Source organism: Anas acuta, chromosome 3 (assembly GCF_963932015.1).
Source record: "Anas acuta chromosome 3, bAnaAcu1.1, whole genome shotgun sequence".
NCBI classification, from domain to species: domain Eukaryota; kingdom Metazoa; phylum Chordata; class Aves; order Anseriformes; family Anatidae; genus Anas; species Anas acuta.
In genome coordinates this window covers 52,369,979-52,389,247 of record NC_088981.1, presented here as the reverse complement: position 1 = coordinate 52,389,247, position 19,269 = coordinate 52,369,979, and the positions used below count along the sequence as shown (strand labels likewise).

Genomic DNA, 19,269 nt, shown 5'->3' with positions numbered 1-19,269 from the left:
TTAGAATAGGGTTCCTACAGGAGAAAAGAAATTCTTCCTGTGAGCAGGAAGATGAATGCAGGGTATCTTCAGATTTTTGGACTTCTTGGGAAAAAAAAAAATAAAAAAATAAAAAAATAATAATAAAAATATATATATATATATATATAATTATATATATATAATTATACGTATAGATATTTCTAGGAAAAAATATGCTGGGGGTTGGTAAGGAGTTTATTTAGCAGGGACCTATTAATAACATAACTTTTTATGTGACAGAAATCTTTTATCTGTCCTTTTTAGCACATGCTAAAAAGGCAGTATGAAAGAAATATAAATTTCTATTTCATGTGGGAGATGGTTGCCAGTCAGATGTACAATCTGAATTACAAATGCTTGTCTCATTCAGTGGCAAAATTGCTATTAGTTTGTGTGTTGCAGAGCTAGAGCTCTTCAGCACTGTTTCCGGTGGGTTGACAAGGCAGAAGTGGGATGGAGGCTGCTTGCCCTCTTTCAGGGCACCGCTGCTGCTGCCACCCTACGACAAGACCAGGGACTGACTCACTCTAACACTTTTTTTCTCTTGTTCTTTCAAGGACACAGTTGCTACAAATACTCTTTTACCTGCTCAGTGGTGTCTGTGATTTGTAACCACAGGAAGAACTGTTTAAGGCAAACATGGTAGTGGCTTTTATTTATAAATACTTACTGTGGTGTGTTACAGGTATATGCCAAATCACTTTTAAAAATAATAATCGATGTCCAGACAGTTACAGTTTTATTTAAACGATGTCCAGTTTTGTGCCAGTCAGTCTGTTCAATTCAATGAAATTTCATGGAATGAACTAGTATAGCATACAAACGAGGTAAACTCATGGCTGAAGACCCATGCTTGGTTATCAGCTTATGCCCTAGGATGCTGGTGTGGAATGATATTCAGAGAACAGACTGATTTTGATCTATGATTTGAGTCCAACAAACTTAAGATTTGTTTTTAGTTACTTGTCTTGTTTCATGAACTTTAGTAACCAGTTTTCTTTGAGATTTTCCTCTTCAAAAGTGTTGGGTTTTAGAATATTCTGTGTCTTTTAATAAGCTTAATTGAAAAGAAAAGCAAAACAAACCAAACAAAAAACCCAACAACTTAAAATTTATTTTCATAGGATTTTCATATCTTACACAATGTTACAGAAGTAGCACAAGAGTTGCAAAGGCACATGGTTAATCATTAGTTCTGATGGGAAGTGCAAAATCATACATAGAAAAAAAAAAATACTGATTGAATATTTTCAATTTATCTGCCAGAAATGGCAGGGAGTATATGAATGAAACCTGTGTGGCTGTTTAATTAAAGACTGATCTTATTACATGCATAGAAGGGGCAAATATAAAGTTTGTACAGACGCAATTACATCTGACATATGTGACTTCTGAGTTTGTCTTGGCAATAATAATATTTTAATTCCAGGGCAGAGATGTTTATAAAGTGAGCAGATTCTGCCTATTTGTTTTGTTTTTCCAGCTGCCAGTCATTTTTTTTTTCTCACCTGCAGAGGGCATGCTCTCTAGGTGATTCACCCTTTTCTTCTCAGTTTTCTCGCATTAACACAGCTTTTGTCCCTTATGTGGCTGAAACAGAGATAAATTTAGGTGATGCCATTGGGATGGGAAGGGAAGTGGGGATAGGTACTGAGTATGCAGAAGAGTTTCTTCTGAGATTACTTGGAGATGAAGCAATTATGGATAACAAAGATTGATTTTTCCCTGTATTCTCTGAGCAGAAAAATATTCAGCCACTCTTCATGGGAACAGTTTATTTACAGACTGCTTGGCGATCCATTAAGGGGATGAAGCATGCTTAAGTGAGAATGGTGGCTTTTAGAGAGCTCAGGTGTTAAAATTTAAAGTATGTAATGAATTTGAAAAAGCTTGTGATTTGGACAAATTAGTATAGATTTTTTTATTTTTTTTTCCCCCAGGGATAGCTGAAGTTCTGCTTCTGGCCAAACGTGTAACTCTGAACTTCCTACTTATTTATGTATTGAGAATAAATAAATAAATAAATAAATAAATAAATAAATAAGAAATTAAAAAAAAAAAAAAGAAAAAGAAAAAAAAAAAAAAAGAAGCAGCCAGTCTAAAATTAGGACTCCTTGCATCAAAAATAGCTTGTAGATGGATAGATTAAAAAAAAAATAAATAAATTATTTACATTGGCTTGTGAAAGCATTGCTTACAGTAAATCATAATCTTTTTTTTTCATTTTTCTTTTTTCTTTTTTCTTTTTCCTTTTTCCTTTTTTCTTTTTCCTTTTTTCTTTTTTCTTTTTTCTTTTTTCTTTTTTCTTTTTTCTTTTTTCTTTTTTCTTTTTTTTTCTTTTTTTTTTTTTTTCACAGTTTGTAGCTCTTTACCAGAGAGTTTCCTTACTAGATCATTTTATCTTTGCATCATTGAGCAATTATACCCTCTTCCATGCCTCAGCAGCCCTTACTTAGCATAATAAAATTTTCAAGGAAATGAATCCTAGTAGAATTTCACGTCAGAATAGCTCACTGGTTTGTCCTGAAGTTTTAGTATTTTTGCATTAGGCTGAGTGAATTGAAATTACAGGCTCAGCTGTGATACTTCTCACTTTGGGGGATCCCTGAATGTATAGGAAATTAAATGTTTTCAGTTGTGTATTTGGATGCTTGGCTTGAGAGACACGGTCAATGAACATGACAGTGGTTGAAGTTCAAAATGGTCAGTCCTACACAGCTTTTATTTACGGAACTGATGGTGAATGGACTTTGTCAAAGTAGCTATTTAAAACAGCATATTTTCAAGATGTCCTTGCTTTGAGTCACACTGAGACAAAAGAGACAGAATGAGAACAAGGTTCACAGAAGTAACCCCCACTGCAGGGAAATCTCAGTTCATCTTCAGGGCATTGCCTACTCTGGCTTCCTTGAAAATAATTTTATCTATAGAAATTGATTCCCACAGATGGACTACAGGAGTAATTAATTTATCGTTCATAGTATCTTACGAAGATGTTAAACAGGAGTGGATCTGCATTTTTGAACATCTGGGTTTCAAATCTAATTTTCACCAGCAAGACATGCTTCGCATTGCATTGCAATACTGGTTTATTTTTAGCACAGAATATTGTTAAATCCTCTGTAGTGTTATAAGTTAACAATGATAAGTATTTCATAATTGTTCTGCTTGTTTTTAATTTATTTTATTTTGTTCAAGAAGGTTTCTGAATAAACTGGAACACTGTGATTAGGGCCAAAAATCTTACTCTTTACTGATGACCCTTGTTTTGTCATAAGAAAAGTGCAGTCATATCTGTGGCATGTGCTGCACAGTACAAGGGACAGGTGGGACAGGTTCAGCCATGCAGAGAAGAGGGACCTGAGGTATGAATACTTGTAGTGCTACTTTTGTGCAGATAACTTCAGCTCATTTGGAAGTCTTTATTTTCATGGTAGGTGCATAAGACAGGTATAGAAAATATAAATTTTGTAGCAAATAGGAGTCTTCTAAGTCATATACGATCTGCATTTATAAACAATAAGTGGGCACCAATAAAATGATGTTGACATCCTGGGAGATTGCTACAGTGTGACTCTTCTTATGTCTGAAAACCTTCCTCTAACTCATAGGATATTCATATCCTACCTGCAGCCTTCTTCTCATGTTCTTTTGCATTGTTTTTTCATGTTTTTCCATGTTTTAATTTTTTTTTGTCCTCTCCCTTTTCTCCTTCCTTTCTCATATATTTGCAGAGAGCAATTACAGTCTTTCAGGGAGTGAGCAATCTATGCTCACTCAATCTATGCTGTTTCAGTTTTCATCAATCTATGCAGTTTCAGTTTTCTCTTCATCCTGTTGAGTATCAATTCCAGATCCTCACAGTATTTGAACGTGGGTTATCAGAACTCTGAATAATATTCCATGTAAATGCTTATTGTGTCTGATACAATAATATTTTTATTCCACACTTAAGCTGATTATATCCTATCAAATAACATCATACAGTCCCATTTGCCGTTTTCATGTTGCACTTGTGGCTTATATAATTCCTGTAGTAGAACTACAAAAGTATTTATTCCTCCAGTCTGGTTTTGTGCAATGAGTTTCCACCTCAAAGCATAAATTCTTGTTATTCCCCACTTAAGTACTTATGTAACATTGTACTTTAGCTGTTTAGTAATCGTACTTTAACTTTTTCCAATTCAGTAAACTCAACTTCTTTCCCCCCTTCCTTCATCTCCCACCTTTTTTTTTTTTTTTTACTTTTTTTTTTTTTGAAGGTATTCTGATTCCATTGTACTGGTGTTTCCCAAATATGTCATTGTTAAATGTATAAGCATTGTTGTGATTTTCTTGCCAAAATCATGGCTGAAAATATTAAAAACTTAGACTAGTGTTTGAGGAACTCCAACTTTTGTTCCTACTTATATCATTAACATTTAAGGATGCCCCTTCAACACAGTAGCCCTATTTTTTAACCTGTGCAGTAACTTGTTTTATGAGTAGTTCTAGTGGCAGATAGTGGGACAACTCCCTGAATTAGCTACAACACACTTTAAAATGGTGGAATTTATCATATACTACTTCATTAAGAAATACCACATTTTAAACACGAGTGGTATAATTTTTAAAGTGAGGGATTGTTTTTTGGGGGACACTTAGGAAAACAAAAGAAAATGGAGGAAGGTACAAAACCATTGTGCACATACCAATGTATACTCAAGTATTTCATGAAGATTGTCATTCAGAAAGAGCAGATGGTTTCTCTGATAGGAAAATTTGCATCATCTAAGGCCATGTTGTGTTTGCACAAGTCCTCTATTGTATATGATGTATGCACCTAACCACCTGTCACTACACCCCCAACATTCAGCATTTCCGTAGATACCAAACGTCACATCCTTTCTGAAAAATTGTAAATATTAGTTTGTTTCAGCATAACGTGTTAGTTTTTTGTGTTTTTTTTTTTTTTTTTTTATGATTTTGTATTTTGTTGATGTTGTTGCTGTGTTGTTTCTTTGCTGTTGTTTGTTTGTTTCATTCACAGTTCCCCAAGACCTCAGTTCTTATATATGCTCATATACATTTTTATTTTATTACAGCTCACACTAGGAAGAGTAATTAATTTGTAAGGTTCTGGTTTGAATCTAAGTTGGAAGATATATGACCATGTGTATGATTTTATAAACATGGTGTGAAATTATTATGGTTTTTTTTAAAGTAAATTTGCACATTTCGCATTAAGACAAAATGTTTGTTTGTTTGTTTTATTTACTACTTATACTGAATCTATTGAGTTCAACATAACTGAATATGTGAGTAAAGCATTCATCATTTAATTCTGAATGTTCTTTAAATTATTGTGCCTTCAAGCATTCAAATATAATAATTGCTTTCTTTCCCTTAGGCAAATTTTCATAGAACTTTGTTTACCCTGTGTATAACTATAGTAAAAAAAAAAGATCTTGAAGGAAAAACTGCCCAGACTTTCTGCAGGGTAAATGAAGGATTCTACGTTACTGTTAATGTTTAGTACAGTATTGTAATTTCCCTAAGTTTAGGCATAAACAGCACTAAGATATGATTGCAGAAAGTCTTTTCTGCAAGACATGAATCATGATGTATTTTGTTTTTCTGCATAGATTTATGCATGTTACATGTTTCACCCCTACATCCTTATTTAATCTCTTGGATAGTGTGTGCCCACCATGTCTCCATTGGTTTGACTTTTCTTAGTAGATTCTAAGCTCTTCCATGTCTGAATCAAATGTTCTCCACTTCTTTTAGGCTACTGAATTCACTGTATGCGTAGAAAAATAGTGACGTACAGAATAGAGTAGTTCAGTTGGAAGGGACCTTCAAAGGTGATCTAGGTGATTGATTTAGCTTGACCACTTCAGGACTAGCCAAAGGTTATATTAATTTTCCCAAATGGTTCTTGAACACTAATATGCATGGGGTATGAACCAACTCTCTAAGCCTGTTCCACTGTTTGACCACCTTCAGTGTAATGAATTTCCCTAATGTCCAGTCTGAACCTCCTCTGGAGCAGCTTTGTGCCATTCCTTTGTGTTTTATCATTGGTTATAAGTGAGAAGAGACTGGCACCTTCCTCTCCACTTCCCTTGCTCAGGAAGTTGCAGGGAGCAATGAGGTTGCCTCTCAGCCTCCTTTTCTTCAGATAAGACAACCCAGGTTTCCTCAGCCTCTTCTCTTACTACATGCCTTCCAGCCCTTTTACAAGCTTTGTTGCCCTCCTCTGCACAATTTCAAGGGCTTCTTATATTACGGACACACACAATGTTAAAGGTGAGACTGCACCAACACTAAATATAGCAGGAGAATCACCTCTTTTGACTGGCTGGCTATGTTGGTTTAATGCATCCCAGAATGCAGTTTGCCCTCCTGGCTGCCAGGGCATGCTGCTGGCTCAGGTTGAGCTCACTGTCAACCAGCATAGCCAGGTGAGCTGTCCCTCATCTCTCAGTCTATACGTGTGTTTGATATTACTGCATACCTGGTGCAGCACTTGGCATTTTCCTTTATTGAACTTCATGCTATTGCTGATTGCCCAAAGCTCCAATCTATTTATTCCCTTCATCCACCAAGTCGGTGACTTTATCATAGAAGGAGATCAAATTACTAAGGCAGGACTTTCCCTTCATGAATCTATGCTGATTAAGCTTGATAATAGCTTTGTCATTTACCCGACTTTCAATAATATCTAGGATAATCTTCTCCATAATTTTTTCAGAGACTGAGGTTAGACTATCAGGTCTGTAGTTTCCTGGGTCTTCTCTTATGCCTTTTTTGAAAATGGGTATAACTTTGGCTAGCTTCCAGTCAGCAAGGACCTCCCCAGACTTCCATGACCTTTGATGATATGAACTTGTTCCTTGCTGTGTATTTGGCATAAATAATTTATCTTCCTTATTAAATGAAAATTAATTTAAAATATTCTTGCACCGTCTCTTCAGGATGCTTAACATTGTGAACAGTCTTGTCAGTGTTGCACATTATTAGCAAATCTACTGAAAATCAATCCCAGCTCAAAGTAATTTGCCTTCCTGACAGGTTTGGCTTCAGGAAAACATCACTTTCTGTTGTTTTAGGAGATTGTGTAAGTGTCACAAGTGTGTAAGAGATGGAATTGGAGCTTATCCTCTCAATTTTCAAACATATGCTACTTTCAATCTGATTTCATAGATATTTTTGTATAACTGCATGTTAAGTACCCTTCTTGACTGTAGAATGACTACTTAAAGAAAGATACTTGTAGACTGTCTGGTACTGATCTGGGTAGATTTCAACATTTTTAAAAACCTTCTTTAAATGATTTGATGTGAATGGTCTTTGTCTTTAAGACTTCTGTTAAAAATTAAATATTTCTTTACCATAATACATGTTTAGTTCAATCCGATTTTATAAAAACCTCTAGGGGAGGGGAACCATCCCCACACAAAGGATGTCATTCACAATCTTTTCATGTCAATGGAAAGAATTGCTGTAAAATGTGTATGCAAATAGTAACACGATGCCAGTTGCAGACCCTGTGGTGAACTGAAAAACATGAAGATTTCTTCAGATTTTTTTTTGACTGTCATCATTTCAGATGATGATGTAGGTGGTACAGAGTTCATAAAAAAGAAAATGATTTTTTTTTTTTTTTTTTTTTTTTGTCAGGGTTTCTTTACGTCTTTAAGTCTTTATGAAAATATCTTTTGTAAACTGTTGTGCTTATTACCATGGAGGTGTTGAAATTTGAGAGTATTTTCTTATAAAATAGAATACTTGTTAACAAACTTAGGATTTTCTACCTGATCTGTATAATTAAAGATACGTTTTGGATGACAACAATTAAGGAAAATAAGTAATTAAACGGACAAAGGTCAAGTTGACTCTGATCTGTTACATCAAGCTGTTTTCACCTTGTATACAAGTTTAGGAAAAGATAAGCATATTTAAACACTTAGTTCACTGTCACCCATGCCAGACTAGTGAATAAGCAAACATCTTTATAGCTTCCAATCCAGCATCTTTTGGAAGGCACTGAAGTCATTACATATAATAATATCAGATGTTGAATATTCTAATTTTAGGTAACAACTTTCTTCAGAATACTTCTTTAAAAATTAATTGAATGGGCTTTTAACTGTTATCTAAAAGATCTTATGTTTATTTTGGAGTGTATTCAGCCAAGTACAGATATGAAAACGAATAACATATTTACATCTCACGAGCGCTGGTCCTCACGGGGAACTTCAATTACCCAGACATGTGCTGGGTAAGCAACTCGGCTAGGCACAAGCAGTCCAAACAGTTCCTACAATGCGTTGAGGACAATTTTCTGACTCAGGTGGTGGAGGAGCCGATGAGGCGTGGGGTGCTCCTGGACCTCGTTCTTACCAACAGGGATGGCCTTGTTAGGGATGTGAAGGTTGGGGGCAGCTGTTGGGATGCAGCGACCATGAGATGGTGGAGTTCCAGATGGAAATAGGCAAAGGAAGTAAGGCTAAAAGCAGGATTGCTACCCTGGACTTCCAAAGAGCCAACTTTGACCTCTTCCGGGACCTGCTTGGTAGTATCTCATTGGTTATGTTGCTAGAAGGCAAGGGTGCTTGTGAGAGCTGGGATTTAAGCAGCACTTCTTCCATGCTCAGGGTCAGTGCATCCTGAGGAATAGGAAATCGGGGAAGGGGGGCAGGAATCCCGCATGGATGAGCAAGGAGCTCATCAATAAGATCAAAAGGAAGAGGATGGTCTATGAAATACAGAAAAAGGGCCTGTCCTCTTGAGAGGAGTATAGATGTGTTGTCAGGGCCTGCAGGGACGTGATGAGGAAAGCTAAAGCCCACCTAGAGATGAGGCTTGTGAAAGAGATAAAGGATAATAAGAAGGGTTTTTTAAGAACATGTAAACAGCAAGAAGTATGTAAACAGCAAGAGGAAGACGAGGGATAATGTGGGTCCCTTGCTCAATGAGGGGGGTGTCCTGGTCATGGGAGATGCTGAGAAGGCAGAAATACTGAATGCTTTCTTTGCTTCAGCCTTTGCTTCAAGGACACTCCCCTGGGACTCCTTGCCCCTGGCAATAAGACAAAGGGTCTGTGAAATGGAGGGCTCCCTGCTGGTGGACATGGGAGTGGTTTGGGAGCGTCTGGGAGGGCTCAGTGCACACAGATCCATGGGCCCTGATGGGATGCATCCGCATGTGTTAAGGGAGCCAGCAGATGTGATCGCCGAACAGCCCTCTATCATCTTTGAAAGGTCCTGGAGAAGAACGGGTGAGGTGCCTGAAGACTGGAGGATAGCCAATGTCACTCCAGTCTTCAAGAAGGGCAGGAAGGAGAATCCAGGAAACTACAAGCCAGTCAGTCTCACCTCTGTCCCTGGAAAGGTATTGGAGCAGCTTGTTCTGGGTGCCATCTTCAAGCAATAGGAAGAGAAGAAGGTTATGAGGAGTAGTCAGCATGGATTCACCAAGGGGAAGTCGTGCTCGACCAACCTCGTTGCCTTCTACGATGGCATCACCAGCTGGGTAGATAGGGGGAGAGGTGTGGATGTCATCTACATTGACTTTAGCAAGGCTTTCAATACTGTCTCCCATGACATCCTACTAGCAAAGCTGAAAGTGTGGGATAGATGAGTGGACGGCAAGGTGGGTTGAGAACTGACTGACTGGCCAAGCTCAGAGGGTGGTGATTGGAGGAGCAGAGTCTGGCTGGAGGCCTGTAACTAGCAGTGTTCCCCAGGGCTCGGTGCTGGGTCCGATCTTGTTCAACATCTTCATTAACGACCTTGATGAGGGAATAGTGTCTGCCCTCAGCAAGTACGCCAACAACACAAAACTGGGAGGAGTGGCTGACACGCCAGAAGGCTGTGCTGCCATTCAGCAAGACCTGGACCAGCTGGAGAGATGGGCAGGAAGAAACCAAATGAGATTTAAAAGCAAGTGTGGAGTCCTGCACCTGGGAAGGAACAACCCAAAGTATCAGTATAGGCTGGGGGACAACCTGTCCTCTCCTCTGGAGAGGAGCTCTGACAAGAAGGACCTGGGGGTCCTGGTGGACGACACGTTGACCATGAGCCAGCACTGTGCCCTTGTGGCCAAGAGGGCTAATGGGATGTGCATTAAAAGGAGTGTGACCAGCAGGTCAAAGGAGGTGATCCTCACCCTCTACTCTGCCCTGGTCAGGCCTCGCCCGGAGTACTGTGTCCAGTTCTGGGTTCCCCGGTACAAGAAAGACAGGGATCTCCTGGAAAGAGTCCAGCGGAGGGCCACAAAGATGATACGGGGCTTGGAGCATCTTCCCTATGAAGAAAGGCTGAGAGACCTGTGTCTGTTCAGCCTGGAGAAGACAAGACTGAGAGGGAATCTCCTCAGTGTATATAATTGTCTGAGGGGTGGGGGACAGAAGGATGTAGCCAACCTCTTCTCAGTGGTTTGTGGGGATAGGACAAGGGGCAATGGCTGAAAGTTAGAGCACAGGAAGTTCCGCACTGACATGCGAAAGAACTTCTTCACAGTGAGGGTGACAGAGCATTGGAACAGGCTGCCTAGGGAGGTTCTGGAGTCTCCTTCTCTGGAGATACTCAAGGCCTGTCTGGACACCTACCTGAGCAGCCTGCTCTGAGGAACCTGCTTTGGCAGGGGTGTTGCTGATCTTTTGAGGTCCTTTCCAACCCCTACAGTTCTGTGATTCTGTGATCTACATGAAAATTAAGAGAATAGTTATTGAAGATGATGAAAGTAACAGTAGTGCATCAATGCAGGCAAAAATGCAATAAACATAAAATGCATATACATAAATTGGAACATTTGTATTCCTACAAATGTTATAAAATCTGTGGTTTCTGAACCACCATACTAAAGCTGCCTCCAGATTGAGCAACAGTAAGAACTCCATAGAGCAGATCCCCATCATTTTCATTAGTGGGGCTTTGGGTAGGATGGCTTGATGCCTACTATCACATGTGCATGGATTTCCTTTCTGCAGAAACTGATGGGGAGCAAGCTGGTGCTGAATGATGGGGCATTATATGGCTGGTGTGTGTACCTACAGCTCAAAGCTTGGAGATTTAGATAACAGACCTGTTAGTAGTACTACATGTATTTCACTGACTCTGATAAAACACATTTAAGAGGGGCATATGTACAAAACTCTGACAAGCCAGTCTTTCTCCTCAAAATAAAAATAAAAGCCATGGAGTGTTTTAAATTATATTCTTATTATTCGTATTACTACTGCTCAGCTTCAAAGTCAGCTGCATTGCAGTGGCTGCAGAAATCAATTTTATTTTTCTCTCTCTTACTTTGTTCCCACTGCACATAGGTCTCTTATCCTTTTCTTTCTAAAATGTATAAAGTAACAGTTAAACTTAGCAAGTGGCAAACAATATATTAGCTTTAGAGCTATCATCAAAGTTTTTTTGTTGTTGTTGTTTTGTTTTAAAAAGCAAAATCATCCTTCCATAAAAAACATTCACCATATGATACTTTCAGGAAGATCCAATTATTTTCCTTTATTTCCTCTGTGTGCTAATTCTGAATAGAGGTGCTAATTAAGCTCACATGGCTTAAAATATTGATTATTTTTATAACTAAAGTCTCCATATTATTGCTTTGACTCTGCAAGCTTTTCTACAGCTGCTTTAAGTTAAGAATGTCCTTAATGAAGATGGAAATTGCCATATAACATTTCTTATTGAAAGCTTTAGGGAATTTATGCCAAACTGCTGACCAAACAAACCTTCCCAGCAGGGTGCTTGCTGTTTGTCGTTTTCTGTGCTGTGCATGTTCTCAAATGACATCTTGAAACATTGCAGGTGGTTTGGCACTTCTCTGCACTTCCAAGTTGTCTTAGCAATATTCCTAAAGACCACTAAGACTTAGGAAAAAACATCAATAACAACAACAAAAAAAAGGAAGCTGTTTGGTATCTTTAGGACTTTACTAGCATAAGGAAAGAAAGCAAAAAAGAATAATTTGCGCTAAAAATGAGGAGCTGTGAGCAACTTGATTTTTATTGAAGTAGAAAACAAAGCAAATGCTAGGTCACCAAGAATCAGTCAGGATGCTTTTGTTAGCCATGTGTGAACTCACCTTTGTCACGTCTCTCACTCTGTGCATGAGACTCCTCCTTGTGTGACCATGCAGCAGAACACTCTGTGTGTAAGCCTATGCTACGGTTGCCTTCCCACCATTCAATCCTCATGTACCTGAGGCCAGAGAGGCATGATGTGATATCTGCTGCTACACACCATGCACGTGTAGTTCTACAGCTGAGACGGGCTGGGTAGCTTAGGAAAGCTGTCTCTAGAAGAGCTCTGCTGGAGAGCATGCCATTACTTTGTCTCTTCATGTATATTTATGATACATGTGATAATACTCATCATAATGTGCATGCAAATTGAATGTTTCATCAATATATTCATAACTGTCATATTAATAAGATACATATTTTTCTTTCAAAATAATTTATTAATTACTAATATATTATTTTATTATTTTGTTACAGTAAATATGTATTTTTTTCTTTTTTCCTAGTCAACCTAAATAGTATTTTGTTGGGCATGTTTTAGTGGAGTAAATATTTGTAAAATGTGAAGATATTTTCAGCCAATTAAAGGAAGATAATTGATTAAATAAACTTTCTTGTAACATTTCTTTTGAATGCAGCATGATCTTGTCAGTCATCATGTTCTACACAGACAGAAATTTGAATTCAACCTCTGTAATGATGTAATCGCTATAATGGCATACTAAAAGCAGGCCTTTTGTTCTCATTTCAGTATTATGTACTGCTGTGTTGGCCCCTGTCAGTGAACAACATATGAATCTCCACATGCACTGTTTCATAACTGCCTTCATTTTACCAGAGCAAAACAAAGTCTGTTCAGATGCTCTGGTGCTCTGATGCTCTCACTTAATGAAATGGAAAGTACATTGTATTTTCAGAAATTGCAGTATGTTTCAGGCTGATTCAGATGCACTCCAAAAATTCTGTGCATCCTTACATATGTTTCATCCTTCTTATACAACAGTTCAAATATATTATTAAAAGCAAAGTGCCCTGTATGTCTGTTCAGATTCATTGCTTTCTATTTCTTCCAGTTCAGTGTTTCAGTGGCAAAGCTGAAGGGTATTCATGTCTGAACAGAGTATGCAAAGAGGAACCCAAGTGGTTGCTTTTAAAAGCTGCTTTCCTTTATGTGTATGAAACCTAGAGAAGGGCTATGTTATTCAGCCATTTTTATGCTTACTGAGCAGTGTGTTATTACAAAAGCATCAGTGAGAAAATTGCATTGCTTTTTGCAGCCACACATCTTGCTGTTTTTGGATATCAGCAGTGTAGTTGGGTTGTCCCAGTGCCTGGATGAATTATTCAGACTCTTGACATCAGAAGTTTCTGTGCGTGGATTGGCTGGTGCTGGGTTAATAAAATCTTTCCTCAGGAAAACAGTGGAGAAGGATGATGGCAGTGAGACCAGCAGAGCTGCTGCTTCCAACACAGCTGGCTTTCTCTGGCTTTTGCATCTCTGCAAAAAAGCATAAAGATGATTTTAAGGTCTGCCTTCATAGGAATTCGATAAGAGCAGGTGGAGGGATTTGTGTAAGAGGCCTGCATTGCCAGTGAAGGAAAAAAAAAATTGTACTTGAAGAATTACTTCCGTCTGTATTCTAAAGAAACGCTGCACACTACACCAGACAGGAGCAGCAGCAGCAGCAGTGCTTATGGCTCATTACAAAGGTGCTGGCGGCAGAAATGTTACATCGTTAAACCTGCTTCCTGGGTCCTTTCAGTACCGTCAGGGTAAGTGGTGTAATCAGGGTGCTGGCAGTCTTTGCAAGTGGGGAAGGCATAACAAACAGTATGACACATGTGTCTTATGGTTATGGGTAAGCACTACTTCTGTAGAGAAGTAGTTAAATGAAAATTACATATTTTCTTCCAAGAAAATTTGTGAAATATATATATATATTTATTGCTAAATTTGTAAAATTGAGCTGCTACTTGTGTTATTATCAGACATAGGTTACTTTAATTGGTACAACCCATGCCTTTTAAACCTATACAAATTAAATGCTAAAAAAAAAAGAAGACAAGGTTATTAATATTTGCACTGGAGCTCATTAAGAATACGTTGTTCACATATATTCCCTTGAAGCAGATCCTTTTGCAATGATATTTCTGCTGTTCATTGATATGACCGAGACTGAGTGTTTACTGCTGCTAACCATTTGGATGCTGGGAGTTAGTTCTCTGATTTCCAGTTGCTGCCGGAATACAGCTTCTTCAACCAGCAGGATGTATTGTAACTAGAAATTAGGGAACTGGAGGTGAAAATCATTCTCTCATTCCTGTAATGAGAAGTTCAATTTCTGAAGGTGCAGTTCTTTTCTTTTGGTATGCCTTATCTGGATTTCTGGGGAATTTTAAGTTGCAGAGGTGTGAAGGAAGTCAGGACTGGACTAATCCTGTGCAGAGGCTCTCTCTCAGTCTCCATACCTACCAGAGTGCCATCCAAATGTACAAATAATTCCAGTAAAATGAATTGGGCTAACATCATTGCTTGTCAGAGCAGAGCTGATATTTACTGTATCTCACAAGGGAAACGTCTTGTTCATGGTTAAAACCATCCAGTGAGAAATCTGTTTTCCAGAATGTAGAAGCTCAGTAGTTTTTAACAGGTTTTATCATTTCAGGTATCTTTATATGTTTGTGGTTTGTTTGTTGATATTGTTTTGTTTTGTTCTTAAGTCATCAACATTTCTGTTTATTGAATAGGAGTTCAGATTTAATTATTTTCACATTAGTTGCCTATAAGTAGATTCTGAAAATTTGATGAATGTTTCCAAAATAGTGTACAAGAGCCTATCCAATGAAATCAAAGAAAAACAAAGAATGCGAAAATATCTTCTTAGACATGAAGTATGGTAATCTAGTAATAGATGCTAGAGATATGTCTTTTTCCCCCTGGTATTTCTTATCTGTGAGATAATGCTTCTTTGTAAAGAAAATATAGAATTAGTCATAATACACAAATATATTGCTAGAGCTTCTACATGATCAGGGAGCAATTGTCCCACTTAAGGTAACATTTTGTCTGATGGATTTTGTGCAGTGATTTGTATCTTTTTGTACCCTCACTGTGGAGCAGCATTACATTAGTGTAAATGAAGGAGCTTAATACATATATTAGTTTCCATCTGTACGCTTTGAGACATGCATGTGTTCTTATACAGAGTAAGTATTTAACTGGACTTTTATTTATTTGAATTTTCTGTAGGGGTATGAAGGTGTTCATTTAGAATTAATGATGATAGTGACACAAATTCTTTTTTCAGAGAAACAGCATTTCCTTCTATCTCCAAAAGGAAAAAATCCCAATAGAAATATGTAAATTCTATTTGTGTAAAAATTATTCCATGTGTCAAAACTGGTTTACCACAAGGAAGGTGCAGGGTTTCATGGACTGGTTACAGTGCTGTGATGCTTTTTTCTCCTGGCTGTGGAGCCATGGCCCTGGCTGCTGAAGTTAGAAGAGCTCATTTGGGAGCTATTTTTGCCTATGCAGCTGGCAACAGTCGGCTATCTGAGAATCAGTGGAACTCACTATAAATCAGACAAGTTCTGCAAAACAGGACTGAGGGAGGTAGTATACATGTATGAACTATCTGAACTAACTGATGGCTTCTCCCTGGCATGATCTCCCAGAGGACAAATAAGGCTGAAAGTCCAGTTTCACGTATTTAATTCAACATCATGAATATTTTCAAGTATACATTCTAATAATATTTTTTCTAAATCTTCTAAATTTGATCTTCCAAATTAAAGCAACTTGACTATCAGACATGGATTCTAATTGGGAGGTACAGTAGAAGTTCTACGTGCTCAGAATTTTTTCTTGGGTAAATATAATGTCAACTTTGAAGTCGAATTTATCTTGGCATTCAGACTTGAAATGGTGTCTTACTTTTCAATCACTCATTAAGACTTGAACTTTGCTGTGAAACTTCAAACAGTCAAATGTCAGACTATTATTTTAAGACCTGAAGGTTTTAGTTATGGGTAGTTACAGACAAAATTGTCTGAATTGTCTCAAGAAAATAAGAAAATAGTGGCATTTCTGGCAAATGCATGATGCATATAATAGAATATTATTCTTCCATTATATAAATCCCAAAATATTCAGCAATATCTAAACTTTTTTTTTTTTCTTTTTTTCTTTCCTCAGATGAGCAAGAGTCAGTGCAGAAAAGGACTTTTACAAAATGGATCAATTCTCATCTGGCTAAGGTAATGTATGGCTTAGAAAAAAACATATAATATTTTTTAATCAAACCTTTTTATTTCTACATATACAGGCTCTGGAGTATACAATATGTCAGATTTGGCTGAGCAGAATAGCATAAACTTGAAAAGTGATCCACATTACCTGTACACAATCTGATTCAGTATGGTAGTGATTGAGCCAGCTACATCTATAGGCTCAGCTCCTTTTGCCAAAACTAAGGTCTGAAAGGTAGCACATTAGCAGCTATTCCAGCCAGAGGAAAGACTTGAAATTGTTTTTTTTTTTTTTTTTTTTTTGTTTTGTTTTTGTTTTGTTTTGTTTTCTTTTGTTTTTATGAAGTAGAAATATTAACATTATTATATACAGTGTACTTCAATAAAATTGAGTCAGTTTTGTAGTTTGATAGGGGCATCCTGGACTGGCTGCATATATAAATAGTGTTTTTTGAATCCAGTGCCAAAATCATTATCTGATACATCTTAGGATATATCATGAAGTCATTTTTGCTTCCTCTTGCCACAACCTAAAACTCAGTTTCTGGTGTTAGCACAAGAACAAAGGGAGTGATTTGCACACAATTTTAAAATATTGTTACAACTGATATCAGTTTTATCTGACAACTTGAACAGTGAGATTTAATTTGGCACTTGCCATAGTTTTCTCACAGCACAGCCCTACCTGTAGTTATCCATCAGTCCAGTTGATTAAAATATCTAAAAGTGTTCTGAAATTATGAACATGAATGAGTTTGAAAGTTGAGCATGGAACAGATAAAATTGTGTTGTTTTACATTATGTATACGGAATTGGCAGATAATGCCCCAAAATAATAATAATAATAGTATGGTTAAGATTGACTGTTAGATATATGTATATGTTGTTAATTATACATACGTGCATGTGTAACGATAATTACTAGTAGTAACTATCTAATCCTTGGGAGGAGACAAAGTAATGGCAGCTCAGATAAGGTATTTTGTTCTGGATTGACAGTTGTAAAATCAACCTTTACTATACCAAACTGACTGGGCAATGAGACCTCAGATAGACCTTTTGACTTTTCTTTATCTGTATGTGTATTTCTTTAAAGTCTGTGATATTGTAAAGGTGGATCAAATACTCACATTCAAACAAAGCAATAAACCAGTCACAACCCTTGCATTTAACAACCTGAGCTATTGTGTAGTATTTAGTGTTAGTGTTAATTCACCCTTTAACAGGAAAGTTGTTTCTGTCATATTTTCATTGATAACTGTCAGCAAGTTTGCCTCACTGCCTAAGCCAGATTTATAAATGATCTATTTTGTTTTGCTTCTCATTTATGTTATGATACTGCTACAGGAGAAACACTGTTTTTATATTACAGAGGTTAGAGTCAAAAGAGGAACAGTGACCCATGCCTTTCAAATGTTTATATTTTTGAAGTTTAAACTTTTAAGTCTTTGTTGGTCATGTTTTTGGAAAGTGTGGAAATGTGTTTCCTGCATTCTTTACAGCTGTAGAAAGTACAAATGGGTCTGTGAAACACACAAGCTTCCCTCAAATTCACGTTCCATATTGTAACCTAGAAATTCAATATTTAGGTTATTGATAAAAGATAATTGTAATTCTTATTATTTAAAATTAAAGTGAAAGCTGTAACATCTCCATTGTCTGGAGGCCCTTGAAATGTGTTAGGAAAATATCTTGGAAGTAGACCCACTAATAGACAGAATTCTCTGCGCTCATGTTTGAACACAGTAAAACGTGGAGCACCACAAAAATCATTACCTAATGAGGACTAACATGAAATGCTGGCCTTGCACTGATTGCTGAAAAACAACAGTGCATGATGAACTGTCAAGAGACAGAAAAATTCTTCCTGGTCTGAAAGAAAGGAGATGTCACCCTTGCAGATCACCCCAATTTATGTCCATATGACTCTCAAACACATACCAGTTAGAAAACACATACCAGCCTTTTAATTGCCCCATCAACAATGTTTTTTATCAGGAGATGTAAAGGCTAAGAAAACTTGAGATCACAAGGAAATTGTGCTTTCAACAGCTTTGTTCCAAAGCTTTCACTATTTGCCATGTTTCTTTTACCTGTGAGAATAACGCAGTTGCCTGAAATAAATAATGTTGCAGACGTTGGTGGAGAATAGGGCTTACTTACTAAAGATAGTAAGTTTTGGCTACTGTAGGTCTACTACTTTACCCAAAGTGTTTGTACTGTACACACTTTTAGGACTTAGTAACTTTTAGTAACTTGCCATCTATATGAATTAGCAGCTTGTTTATTGAAACTAAAGGATTAAAAGTTCATTGTTTTTAGATACTGATAGATAGTTTTGACTGATAATACTATGAATAAAATATTATTTGTATGGTTGCTAGTGTATGAAAATTCTGAGGCTAAAACCAAGATGTCTAATGGTATTTGATTATTTAGTAACTCAGTTTATTCTAAATCATATTGTTTTCACTTCTTGTGCACGCTAATTCTGAAATACAGTCACTCCTGGTATTGTTGATCCAAAGCCTGATTGATTTTTTATTTGTTTATTTATATACTTTAGTCTTCAGACAGGTAGTATAATACAGCTTCATTCTGGGGCAGCTTTTAGCACTATAGACTATGTGTGGGGGACTATAAGGGACACGTATAGAATACATGCGATACATATATGACACATACAGACTATATGTGTCCCTTAGCGAGTTCTAGCTGTTTGAACTTGTTCCATAATTCTGACTCAGAAAACAGAAATTGTCTCTGCTCCCCAGTTCCAGAAGTTAAGGCCAAAGCTGCCAGATAAACATGGTCTCTCTGTCCTCTGGCTGTCATTTTAAATATTCTTGCATCTCTGCAAGTGTAATGACAATGGAGATACACATATGTCACAGGACTACAACACTCATGTTTTCTAGCTGCATATTACTATCTCATACAATTCATTTAAGCTTCCCAAAATAGACCTCCCTCCT

The 19,269-nt window shown here is 37.2% G+C and overlaps 1 protein-coding gene across 11 annotated transcripts in view; it reads left to right on the top strand.

Moving 5' to 3' along the window:
• SYNE1 (spectrin repeat containing nuclear envelope protein 1) overlaps positions 1-19,269 on the top strand; it is a 319,168-nt gene that overhangs the window by 37,109 nt on the left and 262,790 nt on the right. For 3 of the 11 annotated variants that reach the window (XM_068677103.1, XM_068677101.1, XM_068677096.1), the window contains exons 1-2: positions 13,531-13,816; positions 16,242-16,303. In XM_068677103.1, the coding sequence (XP_068533204.1) occupies positions 13,738-13,816; positions 16,242-16,303 (141 nt within the window). In that variant the 5' untranslated portion in view covers positions 13,531-13,737. Of the gene's footprint in view, positions 1-13,530; positions 13,817-16,241; positions 16,304-19,269 lie in introns of those variants that run through there. The other 8 variants (XM_068677095.1, XM_068677093.1, XM_068677094.1 and 5 more) reach the window with 4 other exon arrangements.